At 39.5% G+C, this 13,696-nt stretch overlaps 1 protein-coding gene across 2 annotated transcripts in view; it reads right to left on the minus strand.

Annotated features, from left to right (window-relative positions):
* Positions 1–1,433: 1,433 nt before the first annotated feature.
* LOC140481585 (solute carrier family 15 member 1-like) overlaps positions 1,434–13,696 on the minus strand; it is a 59,716-nt gene continuing 47,453 nt past the window's right edge. For both annotated transcript variants that reach the window (XM_072578017.1, XM_072578018.1), the window contains 6 exons: positions 11,231–11,277; positions 10,920–11,027; positions 8,793–8,889; positions 5,994–6,140; positions 3,378–3,485; positions 1,434–2,296 (listed from right to left, as the gene is read on the minus strand). In XM_072578017.1, the coding sequence (XP_072434118.1) occupies positions 2,093–2,296; positions 3,378–3,485; positions 5,994–6,140; positions 8,793–8,889; positions 10,920–11,027; positions 11,231–11,277 (711 nt within the window). In that variant the 3' untranslated portion in view covers positions 1,434–2,092. The remainder of the gene's footprint in view (positions 2,297–3,377; positions 3,486–5,993; positions 6,141–8,792; positions 8,890–10,919; positions 11,028–11,230; positions 11,278–13,696) is intronic.

Raw genomic sequence — 13,696 nt, forward strand, 5'->3', positions numbered from 1 at the left:
GTTCCTCATATGTTAGACCTACCATTCCAGGGATCATCCGTGTGAATCTCCGCTGGACACGTTCCAGTGCCAGTATGTCCTTCCTGAGGTGTGGGGACCAAAACTGGACACAGTACTCCAAATGGGGCCTAACCAGAGCTTTATAAAGTCTCAGTAGCACAACGGTGCTTTTATATTCCAACCCTCTTGAGATAAGTGACAACATCGCATTCACTTTCTTAATCACAGACTCAACCTGCATGTTGACCTTTAGAGAATCCTCGACTAGCACTCCCAGATCCCTTTGTACTTTGGCTTTACAAATTATCTCACCGTTTAGAAAGTAGTCTGTGCTTTTATTCTTTTTGCCAAAGTGCAAGACCTCGCATTTGTTCACGTTGAATTCCATCAGCCATTTCCTGGACCACTCTCCCAAACTGTCTAGATCCTTCTGCAGCCTCCCCACTTCCTCAGTACTACCTGCCTGTCCACCTATCTTTGTATCATCGGCAAACTTTGCTAGAATGCCCCCAGTCCCTTCATCCAGATCATTAATATATAATGCGAACAGCTGTGGCCCCAACACTGAACCCTGCGGGACACCGCTCATCACCGGCTGCCATTCTGAAAAAGAACCTTTTATCCCAACTCTCTGCCTTCTGTCAGACAGCCAATCCTCAATACATCCCAGTAGCTCACCTCGAACCCCATGGGCCCTCACCTTGCTCAGCAGCCTCCCGTGTGGCACCTTATCAAAGGCCTTTTGGAAGTCTAGATAGACCACATCCACTGGGTTTCCCTGGTCTAACCTGCTTGTCACCTCTTCAAAGAATACCAACAGGTTTGTCAGGCATGACCTCCCCTTAGTAAATCCATGTTGACTTGTTCTAATCAGACTCTGCTCTTCTAAGAATTTAGAAACCTCATCCTTAATGATGGATTCTAGAATTTTACCAACAACCGAGGTTAGGCTAATTGGCCTATAATTTTCCATCTTTTGTCTTGATCCTTTCTTGAACAATGGGGTTACAACAGCCATCTTCCAATCATCCGGGACTATCTGGGTTGTCAAGAGCAGCAGATATGTGGGAACACTGCCACCTCCACATTCCCTTCCAAATCACAAATGATCCTGACTTGGAAACAGATTGGCTGCTCCTTCATGAGTCAAAATCCTGGAATTTCTCTCCTAATAAACTATCTACTCCTCAAGAGCTGTGGTGGTTCAAGAAGGCAGCTCACCACCATCTTCTCCAGAAAGATAAAAATGTGCAATAATGCGTGTGGTAATGCCCAAAGCCCAATAATATATTTTTTTAAAGTTAGGTTGAAGTAACTATACGGTCAATGTATAAGAAAGCTTAAGAGACAATTTTCCCACAAAATATGATAAATATATACAATTTAAAGGAAACGACTTACAATGAAAAAAGGAGCCAGACTTGCAGTTTGTTTATGTACATGTCATCTTTAATTTTTATGCTTTCTTTCAATATTCGTGACCCTTTAAAATATATTCCTCCCATTCTTTCTTCTCCGAGAACTCTGACAGAATCCCTTCTGAACTGCTATTTATTTTGGCAAACTTTGTTTCAATGGATGGTATTCAGTTTACAAAGAACAAAAGTAAGGACATATTAAAATACTTTTGGAAATTGTTGATCAGCTAGCCTCGAATTTTTGATATTTAAAGTTTGTGCAAAAATATTCAGAATGAGCAAATATTTTCTGAGATATTACAATATCTTGGTTTAAACGATTAGAATTGTACCTGTCTGTCAAATAAAATGGTCAGCATTTGAGGTTCAGAATTACAGCATATCAGTCATGGAAAAACGTGAAAGAATATGAAGAATTGCAATGGGCATTTCAGTCCACTATTTGTTTTCAGCTGTTAGAAATAACACTGAAACACTATTTGAAAGGGTATTGAAAAAAGTGCTCATCATGAGAATTCTAACATAATTACCAGGAAATTAGGGCATGTTGTCACATTATTTACATCTTTTGCAGAGACAGGCTGACAGAAGGTCAGTTGTTCTCAGTCCATAAGGTCCATTTGCACTGAAGCTATGTCTGGTTAAACTTTACAATGTGTTCTGTTTGCTACGTTTCAGAGGTTTGATTGAATCACATTAATCGTTCCGTTCTCAGAGTAATTCATTTTCTCTAGAGCCTCAGCTTTCTTCCTTGCTATTTCTTCATCAATTTCCATCTCTACTTGAGCTGGATCCACATAAGTGTAGAAATAGGACATGATAGCGAACACTATGCAGACTGCAACCAATAATACGGCAAATAAGATATACTCAGCCCACTGTGCAAGAAAGAAAAGACAATTGTGATTAGCAATGTAATGAATCCATTTTTTGACTAACATACCTTCACAACTCTTCTTTTTACTTTGTGTGGCCTGTTAATTTCACTACATGTTACCTTGCAGATTGTTGCATGATCACACATAGTTTTTTGTCAACACAGAAACAGATTCATGTGACACAAAACACAAAGAGAAACTGCAGTCTATTTACTCAGTGGATCATTGATGACCTTTTGTCGCATCAGCTTCCTTTCACATTATGCTGCAGTTACATCCAAAATTATGAAACAAACTGAACTTCACATTAACACCAAATTCACAGCAGACAACATTATTTTCAGTGTGTCACCAAAGCCACTGGCAATGATCTCGAACTCTGGAATTTCTTTGGAAAGCAAGATAAGTTGCTGAATCTTTTCCTCTTGCACACATCAGAACAAACTCAAGAATGCCAACCTTCAAAATGATCATAACAATTTATACTGCCTGAGAATAGAATGCTGATTGGTTGGCAAGTTGACTCTGATTGACATTGCCATAGAGAAATCAATTGGGAACGATAGACTTGCCAAGCTCTTTGGATTAAAAAAAACACAAGGCTTGAACATAGCTCTATTTTTTGCAGAGAATGGGAGCATTGTCCTTGAAGTGTAATGGTATCCATATGGTATTCTTCAATATTCTTCAATATTATCAATATCACCATTCTCAAAAAGATACAGCAGTATTGTTAGATATTGAACCAAACACCTTCCACACTGCCATACAAATGGTGCCCAGCATCAACACTCAGGAAAATGCAATAACCACATCAATGTTACATTTCTACATCTTAATGGAGTGACACTATTCCTTACAATGGATATTGTGCAATTGCTGAGTTTCCATTTTGATCTTAATCTTCTTGCATCGTTGGTTCATATTCAGTTCAGATCACAGGGTAGAGGTGGAAGGACGAGGAAGAGCAGGTAAGGGATATTGTAGGATTGTATTTGTCTAATGTTGCAAAGAATATAACATTGTGATCCAGCAAACAGCATGGCTGTGTAGATTTGTTTTCTTCCCATTATTCACATACCTGTTCCTGAATAGTTGAAGCTTCTGCCACTATTAACACAATAATGTTACCAATTGCATTAGTCAACAACCAACCAGCCTGGAGTACTGATTTCATATTGGAAGGTGCCTAAAAAACAATGACAAGAAATTAAGCAAAAAGTTTCTGGTCTGTGATAAGAGGTAAAACTTCCAGGGATTGCTAAAATGGAAATAAAAATGCTGGAAGATATAGAGAGAGTAAAATGATTTTGGTTCAGTAATGACCAACAGTATTACTACAACATTTTCTGCAGAACTATTTAGAATTTACAGCACTGGAACAGGTAGACTGGTCAATGCCAGTGCTTAAGATCCACATGAGTCTAGACTAGAGTGGGGCTGGAAAAGCACAGCAGGTCAGGCAGCATCCGAGGAGCAGGAAAATCAATGTTTTGGGCAAAAGCCAGGAATCCTGATGAAGGGCTTTTGCCCAAAACATCGATTTTCCTGCTCCTCGGATGCTGCCTGACCTACTGTGCTTTTCCAGCACCACTCTAGTCTAGACTCTGATTTCCAGCATCTGCAGTCCTCACTTTTGTCTTAAGATCCACATGAGCCTCCTCCTACTCTCTCATCAAACTCACCTCATCAATATATTCTTTCACCTCTTTCTCTCTTGTTGGAGTGAGATAAAATAGGATAGACAGAAGCTTGTGTGGACCATAGGATTCATGGGTAGCACAGTGGCACAGTGGTTAGCACTGTTGCCGCACAGCACCAGAGACCTGGGTTGAATTCCCACCTCAGGCAACTGTCTGTGTGGAGTTTGCACATTCGCCCCGTGTCAGCGTGGGTTTCCTCTGAGTGCTCCGGTTTCCTCTCACAGTCCAAGAATGTGCAGGTTAGGTGAATTGGCCATGCTAAATTGCCCATTGTGTTAGGTGAAGGGGTAAATGTAGGGGAATGGGTCTGGATGGGCTGCTGTTCGGAGGGTCAGTGTAGACTTGCTGGGCTGAAGGGCCTGTTTCCACACTGTAAGTAATCTAATCTAATCTAATCTAAACACCAAAACAGACCAGTTAGCCCAGAATTTATGTGTATGCTATAAATTCTAGATTTCTAAAAAAATTATTTATACAATGAGGGCATTTATTGCCCAGCAGCAATTAGCCTCAAGGAGATGGTGTTGCTGAACCATCTTCTTGAATGTAACTGAGTGGTGGACTAGGCCCCACTTCAGGTAACAGTTAAAACTCAACAGCATCATTGTGGTTCGAGAGTCACACATTTTACTTTATTTCAAAAATATTCTTTATTCATAAAAATCCTTTTTATACGTACATAGGCAGTAGAGTAATTTAGTTCTGTATAGTCCTCATATATAGAGAACAAACAAACCCAAGGCATTTCTTACTTACCCAAGACAACATTTACCAATATTTGAGGTACTGAGAGAATCTGATAATTAAATGGATCCCCCATTAAACTTTAAAGACCATATACAGTGGTCTTTCTCCACTGCACTTTGGCAGCAGGTACCCCAAGTTTTGGTGCGTCCCTCAGCACGCAGTCCTGGACCTTGGAATGTGCCAGTCTGCAACGCTTGGTTGAGGTCAGTTCCTTGCTCTGGAAGACCAACACGGTTTGTGCAGACCAAAGAGTGTCTTTCACTGAATTGATGGTGTTCCAGGTGTAATTGATGTTGGTCTCATTGTGTGTTCTGGGGAACAGCCTGTAGAGCACAGAGTCCTGTGTCATGGAGCTGCTTGGGACAAACCTTGACAAGAACCACTGCATCTCTCTCTCTAGACCTTCTTTACAAAGGTACATGCCTGCAGAATTGTCTCAGCATGTGGTGGCACAGAGACTCAGGGCATACATGCAGGATCTCACAGGTAGTGCCCTTCATAGCACCAGCCAAGTGACATCTTGGTGCTTGCTGAAAAGTTCTGGCGATGAGGCATTCTCGAGTCACACTTAAGCCAGATCATGTAAGGATGGCTCACCTCCTTCCCTGAAGATCACTCATGAATTAAATGTGGTTTTAGGTCAATCCAATAATTTCATGGTCATACTTACTATTGCTAGCTTTTTCATCTCAATTGATTGAATTAGCTGAATTTAAATTTCCTACCTGTTGTGGTGCAATTTGAATGCCAGTTTTTGAATTATTAGTGAAAGTCTCTGTATTCTTAGATCAGTAACTTTAACTATGACAGTACCCTATGTTCACTCCACATTTCAGTTAACTTGACATTTTGTTGTCCAACCCATTTAACTATTGATATTTTCCTAAAGTATATTGCCTCCTTTGTAAAAAGTGAATACTATTGGGTTAACAACAGGAGAAACATAGAATATGTAGAACATAATCAGCACTGCCCTTGATACCAAATCTATGGTAGGTAACTGTTCAGGAATGTGTGTTGTTTAGCACAATATTAAGGATCTGTCAAGCTTGATAAACTATCAAATGGTCAGCTCTTGTTGGAAATCCCAAAGATGGATGGGTCTCTTGGAAGCAACACGTGTTGATGGTGCAAATCTTTAGTCTTACTCTATTCTTTCCGATTATGGCACAAGCTTCAGATTGAATTGTCAAGTTCCTGGAAATTCACAATGTTGAAAGATTTTTGCCATAAAAATGGTTAACTACCTGTGAGTAGGCGAACGCTAGACCAGTGACGGAGAAAACCACTTCACCACTTGTGATGAGAACGTATTGGGGAATCTGCCACGCCATGTGGAAACTGTTGGGTTCGATTTCTTCAATGTAGTTTAATGTAAAATTATCTGTGGAAAACTTAACAGAGAAAACATACGACACTATCATCAATGTGAAAAATGCAACGCAGTTTGAAAGTCACTATCTATATTCACCATATTGCAATAGGAAATGCCAGACACAGTAGCGATGCATCTTAGGAACTCAGGAAGAGGAGGATTTCAGTCCCTGAAAGCCATTCTGTTTTTCCAATAAGACCACAGCTGATCTGTATCTTAACTCCACCTATCCCGACCACCATTGCCTTACCACTGGCTTCATAACCCTTAATATCCTGCCCTAGTGAAAATTTTCCTCAATCTCAGTTTTGAAATTTCAATTGACCCCCAACTGCAATTTGTCATAAAGAGAATTCCAGATTTTCATCCCCTTTTTAGGAAGTGCTTTCTGATTTTTTAAAAGCTTTCTCCATAGGATGTAGCTGTCATTGATAAAGTTGGTGTTTTTTGCTCTTAATAAAGTGGTGTTTGAGCCACTGGTTTTTGAAGCGTTGATCCCTTGAATAATTGAGCTCCAACTGTAGGGTTCTGCCTCCTTGTTCTGGTCTTCCTCACCAGAGAAAATAATTTCTCTTTATCAAATGCTATTAAGTCTTTTAATCAACCTAAACATCTCAATTGCATTGTCTATTGCATGTTCTATACTTAAGGGTTTACAAAATCAGTCCATGCCTTTGTGATTTAAGCCTCTTGACACGTGTACCATCCTCAGAATAGATGGAGGTGAATTCTCGAAGTCAATGATCTTTTGCTCCTTTCTATTATGTGTCTGGGTTTTTACTTGCTGTACTCTCCCAAAATATTGTCTCGATTCCATGATGCTTTCCTCAAAACACTTATCAGAGATAACCCTTGATTGATGACTATCTCCTTTAACATGACTAAAGACTGCTGACAACCATAATAAGCTTCCTAGCTTTGTGTCTGCACTAGAAGGCATGGCTAGCAAACAGTACTGTGAGTCTGGTAGCTCTGGCTGAGGGTCAAGATTCAGAGCAGGGATACTGTGAATATTCAGATAGCCTCCAATGAATGGGCACCATGACAGCAAGCAGACAGTCCAGAGAGTTACCTTGGTCCAGTCCATGAGCTGGGAGTGTGTCACTGATCTCTCAGGGTCCTTGCTGCAGCATTACAATGATAATTGCCATTATATCCAAGGTACAGCATTGGAGTGTGAGAGTAAGTGGATCAGAGATGACCCATGAGGGGTCTTAAACACTAACATGTATGCGATGCCAATACCTGTGGACATTAGGTGAATTTGGCCAGTGTACATGGGGCATGCCCTGAAAGATTGGTGGCTAGTGTCCAACTTGGTGGACTTTTGGAACAAGCAATGAACTGGAGTTCCCAGGTACCTGCTCTGACTTCCATGTCAGGAATTGGTGAGGTTTTGCTGCCCATGGATGGTTGTAGGATAGAAAGCTGCACATTAATGAGGGTAGATTTCCAGTTCATAAGCAAGGGTGCACCTCTTAATAGGCAACTTGCTGCTGTCTTGTCAGATTCACATCTCAATGTCTGGAACTTCTTAAAAAAATACAAGTTGCTTGCAATGTTGAGATTGGCCTCACTGGACTCCTCCCAGGACTTTACCGGATTTCTCACCATAGTCCATGTCACTGTAAGATACAACCCTATTTTCTCATTGTGTTTCATTGGCTAAAATGGGTTTTAACCATCCTGAAGAAAGGCATTGTCTGAACCCCAGTTCCTTTCTTTAAAGCATTTGAATTGTTTTTACTCCTACTTCAGCAGAAAACTGGAACTAGATATCTTCATTGGCTAAAACAGAGGAAGACAGTCCAAAGATGTGCAGGTCAGGTGAATTGGCCATATTAAATTGCCCCATAGTGTTAGGTGCATTAGAGGGAAATGGGTCTCTTCGGAGGGTCAGTGTGGACTGGATGGGCCGAAGGGCCTGTTTCCACACTGTAGGGAATCTAATCTAAAAGTAATCGTTTTCTCTCTCTGTTTGAGCCAATGAAGATATCTATTTCCAGTTTTCTGCTGAAGTTATTTCATAAATAAGCAATAATCTGTAAGTGAATTGTTTTTCGCTGCATTCTGTATTCTCAATAACACGCTAACAAAGCCTATACCTCAAAAGTTGTGATTTCTATTTGTGGTGTACAGTATTGTTACAATAATGTTGCACAGTCAGTTCACCTGCATTGAGGTAAATTTCAGTAAAAAGAAAAAAAAACCTAATCTAAAAGCATTGTGCTTAAAACAATTACTTTTTCAGAACACCATTTTAATGTAACCAGATATTTGACCATTTAAAACCTGCATTTAATGTAACTAAATGTTCCAAGATGCATCATAGGAGCAAAACCCATCAAACAAAATTTAACCCCAAGCTGCATCACATGCTATCTGGACACAGGATTAAAAGCTGGACAAAGAGGTAGGTTTTAAACAGAGTATTTTCAAGGAAGAAAGGGAAGAGGGATTTAGGAAGGGGATTCCATAACTTTGACAATCGATGGTACAGCCATCAATAGCTATGATTAAAATCAGCGGGCAATAGAGACCTGAGGGAGTTGTCAGGCTGAAGGAGGATGTAGGGCTAGAAAGGACGTCTTTTCTCTGGGGAAACAGTTTTATGAATAAAATTGAAATTCCACATGAATGAGAATCAATTTGTCATGAATGAACTACTCACTATTTCATTAATGATGATTGTGTAGGCGCTTCCAAAACCAAATTCCTTTGAGTTTTGTTTATATTCTATTCCATCCATGATAAATGAGATTAGTTTCCTAAGTGAGACAGAAAATTGAACATGAAGATTTCACAGTCCACAGTGATTGGTTGCATTAACCACAATTTGTTCTGATTCTCGCTTGCTACTTCGCTCTTTTTCTCTCTCTTGTAATGCCACTAAATTCATTGCAATTTTTAGGAACAACAGGATTAATTCAGAGGTCCCATACTTCGAGTGGGAAGCAGTTCTTAAAGGGGGAACACATTCTAGACACATCTCCATTATCCTTACTCTCTATCTTCTACATTAACATGATCCCAGTTGATGGTAATCCCAGTTGAAACCTGTCTCGATAGGTCATAAGTTTTACGCTTGCAATTTGGTTACCTTGGCAGTCAGTCACCGGAAATATTCATGAAAGGCTGCCGATCTACATTTAATAAAATAATATAAATCTATTGCATAAAAGAAACAAGAAAGCATCTGATGTATAAACATATGCGCAATTTGAAATGATCTTCTTATAAGTAGCCAAAATGAAAGATTGTCCCAGCAATTTCCTTTACAGACACTCAACCCCAAGGAATTATCATTCTCATCTTGACTCTTTAATTTCTTACTCAACTGACAGGGTCACAAGCGTTCATGTATAGACACAAGCAAACTAACTGACTTTTCTCTCTGAACTGTAAGTAGAAATATCATGTCTTTTTCTAACTGCTTTGACCTGCTAAACAGCTCACCTGCTGGTGGGGATCTTTTCGAAACTGAACCCATTTCTCTCCTCTGGCCTCTCTTTCACTGAGTCATAAAAACTCAACGTAGTAAATATTTTAGCTCAAACCTCATCAGGTAGGTTGTCTAGTCATATAAATTAAGTCACATGAATTTTTTGGCATGCTAAGAAAATGAGCTTCTGACCATTAAAAACCAAGTCACCTTCAACAAACTGAAAACTAAGATCTCATTTGTTTATAGAACCCAAGTTTTGAAATAATAATAATATAGACCTCCATCTCAACCTCCTATTCAATCTCTTACTTTTATTTCTAAATTACCAAGGGTGAGGTAAAATTAATGAGTAATTCAAATCAAAATTACTTAAAAACTACTTATCCTGTGATGTAATGAGAGGCAATACTGTTGTAAATGAAATTCTGCAATATCCACCATTTCTTTCCAAAGTCTTTTTTTATTATTGAGTATCAAAAGCATTACAACATTTTCCAAATGTGACCCACTGACTAAATTGGACTAACCCTTCTCATCAACCCAAAGTGAGTGATGTAGCTAATGTTACAAAGGTCATTGATGTTGCAGTTTATGTGAAGGGGGTGGGAGAGAAGGTAAACACCACCTGCCCATCTCATTACCCTGGGCTGTTTATGAGATCAGCACCCAGTGATTTTAAACAGCTTTCGGTTGAACAGGAATTATTTGTGGAGCAGGTCCAATGCAAGGATGAGAGACTGAAGGCATTTTATAAGGGTCATTCATCCATATCTTGATGGATTGTGAGATATCTGCCTGGTCAGTGGGTTTATAACAATAAAAATATTGAAAGTGCTTGATTATACCATATATCCTTGGTAACAGTAAGATTAGAAGGGATCCAGATGAGCTAAGTGCATCCTCTTGTCTCCATGTCATTTATCTCATGTCACTTGTGTTCTTTTTAGTGTTTTGTGATTTACAAGTAAAGTGCATGAAATGTACAGATCAAAGGGAGAATTGGTTTTAGAGTTTGAGTATGTGGAGTATGATATACTCAAATTGTGGATTGTGGGCTCAATAAAGACTTGTAGAATGTTTGATGGTGTAGTGTTATATTTGTGAGTACATACATGAGTGGTGTAAAACTCAAATCCTAATTTTGCAGTTGCTACAACAGAATCCAAGTATTTCTCTGTCTAAAGTAACAAAGTTAATTAGAACAAAAGAGCAAAATGATCTAATAGTTACTACCTAGGTTGTTCCTTATTAAGTAAAATGATTTTAGATCTTCAAAATTGACAGGCAGTGAAAATAAATCAGAATGTGCCCAGTTAAGACCTGGAGACTTAAGTTACTGAGAGAGTCACTTACTGTCCTTTAGTAAATAATGAGTAGTTTGTTGCTGATAGTCCATCCAAATATCCAAAATCTTTATCGCTCATTGTGATATTTTCAATATTTGGGAATGCTGTTGCAAATCTGGAATGAAACCAAATTTGGTTAAATATATCAGAATAAAGAAATATTACAAAAGTAGGATGAGTTAAGACTTGCAATCAGAGGCATAAAAGAGACGTTTGCACAACAACATCTTTTATTTATGTATATAACAGAGTGAAATGTCTTAAAGTGCTTCTCGGGATACAAGGTGAGAAGATGGTCAGTAGTGGAAAATAAATTACCTGATTGCATTTTTTCCTTCTTCTGGTTTGTCTTCATAATCCTCAAGCTGTCAAAAAAAATGTTTATATTAACTTTATTAACCATGGTAGTTATACAGTCAATAGTTCATTATTCCAAAATGAAAAGAAGAACCCTGGATGCTGGAAACCTGAAGAAGGAAAAAAACCCACACTGAAACTGCTGGAGAAGCTCAGCCGAAGGGTCGCTAAAACCTGAAACGTTAGCTGTGCTTGCTCTCCACAGGAGCTGTCAGATCTATCAGAGTTTCTCCCGCAACTTCTGATTTTGTTCATTTATGCCAGACTGGTGAGGCATTTTTTTTTATGAGTTCTGACATATTTGAATTAATCCAACAAAAGGAAAACCTGACATTATTCACCTAGAGTCAGTTTGGAAGAGCCAACTAAAATAATTTGATAGCAGATCAAGTTAATGAACAAAGATCCACTGTGCTCTTATCCAGAGAAGCAGGACGAAGATTTGTACTTGTGGTTAATTTGAAGACGAGTTTCTAGTCTCAGTTAATATATCTAGTAAGCACTACTCTCTTATCTCCTAAGAAATTTGTGCCTTCATTCTCAGATGGGGCATTTGGTTGGGAGGTGAATAAAATCACTGAATATTTCATATCTGAAAACAGAGTCTGATGATAAAAGTAACAAAGAATTTTTTTAATGTTTCGTATTGTCAGGAAAGTATATAAGATCATGGGCAATATATGCCTTAGTCAGTGACGTACCTCACTCTATCAACAAATACCATTTAAGTTTGAATTAAATGTTAAAATAGCACTCTTAAGTATGGTATAATATCACATGATCGTGTTTCAGGCTGTTTCATGTTTCCAGGATGTAACTCATCTGTTAATCTGGCCTGACTTCCCTCTTATTAATGTAATTAACCTTAAAGCAGTTATATATTGTGATCCAACAGTTAAAACATCCTTTTTGGTATTTACAAGATAACTGTATAACCTATTTGTTGCATTCATTCAGCACAAGAGACCTCCGTTGCTACGAGTGGAAACAGTTTTTTCCCATGCTGACATACCAATAAAAAAATCACCAGTGAAGCATAGTGGTAAATTAGAGAAAAGAAATTTTGACTTACAACAATTATGTGCCTTCATTGCAATGAATTTTGCACAGCCTACATCAAACATGCTGTGGTCTCTTTAAGTGAAATTGCCAACTTGCAGGAAACTATGGACAGTTTCCTTAAAGATTTGCATTCATTAAGAATTGGGTATTAACTTAATACTTTACATTAGTACTGATAATGGTTTAAACTGAATTACCAAAGCTAATATAGCAATCTGCCTTGCATATTGTGCTAGATTTTTCAAGAAATGGCAATCAGTCTTGGGTTGCCTTTTGCTCTGTTTTTACATTAAGAAAGATCCCAGCATTTCTGACAAGAGATTCCATTCAGGACCCTTTCTGAAATGCAGAGCACATTTTAAAGCTGACAGGTTCCTGGTGCACTGGATTCATTGGGAAAGTCAACACATGCCCCCTGTTTTCAAGTTGTCGCTGCTATATTCTGTGATTCAAATGTCCAGCAAAAAGCACAGCCTGTTTGACACTTCCCGTGTAAGGGAAAATACGTAGTTAAGTGTGAGGTCAAGGTGCCAAGTGGGCATGGGGTAGATTGCCAGAGCACAAACTGAGATAGGAAAATGATGCTCTGTTTTGGGTGTCCGGGTTGGAAACGGATTTTAAACTGGAGCAGAGGTGCAATATCTGGGCTGTTGGAGGTGTTCAGGGTGTCAGGTCATAGGAAGGTGGGGTGTGTCAGCTCCCATCGGTTGGGAAGTGGGGATAGCGGGGTGTGATATGTAGTTGGGCCTGGCAGAGGGTTTGGGGGCTGCCAGGTACACAGTGAGGTGGGAGGGGCATGTCAGGTTCCGGGGGAGAGAAGGTCTTGGGGGAAGGTGAGAGGTCCTGAGAGGAAGTCCTGGGTCCTGGGAGGAGGTGGGGACTGTGGGAGAAAGAAAGGAGGTGTGTCGGGTCCTGGGCAGAGAGGGTGGTGTGTAGGGTCCTGTGGAGAAGATGGTTTGGAGCAGTGATGTCAAGTCAGGGGCTGGGTGGCGCTGGGCATTTGGAGGAGGTGAAATTGGGGAATTTGTGAGGTAAGTTGAGGGTGTGAGTTGAATAGTCACTTGGGAGCGAAACCACATTTTTAATTGTCTAACTTCTTGTTAACTAGTCTTTTGGCTAACTCCAGCAAAACCTCCTGGCTCTCCAACTAAAAAGGATACTTTCAGAGGACATCCTGCAGTGTTCACTCGAAGAAGATCCTATACATTAGTCAGTGCCAACACTTGGTTTCTGAATACAGAGACAGACCTCAGAGATACACACAGCAAGCAGAAAAATTGCAGGCAACATTGATTCACATGCAGGTATATTGCCCAGTAGATTCATCAATTTCCCTGAGTCTGTTACAGTGGCGATTCTGCAGTG

This window comes from Chiloscyllium punctatum, chromosome 9 (assembly GCF_047496795.1).
Source record: "Chiloscyllium punctatum isolate Juve2018m chromosome 9, sChiPun1.3, whole genome shotgun sequence".
Lineage (NCBI taxonomy): Eukaryota > Metazoa > Chordata > Chondrichthyes > Orectolobiformes > Hemiscylliidae > Chiloscyllium > Chiloscyllium punctatum.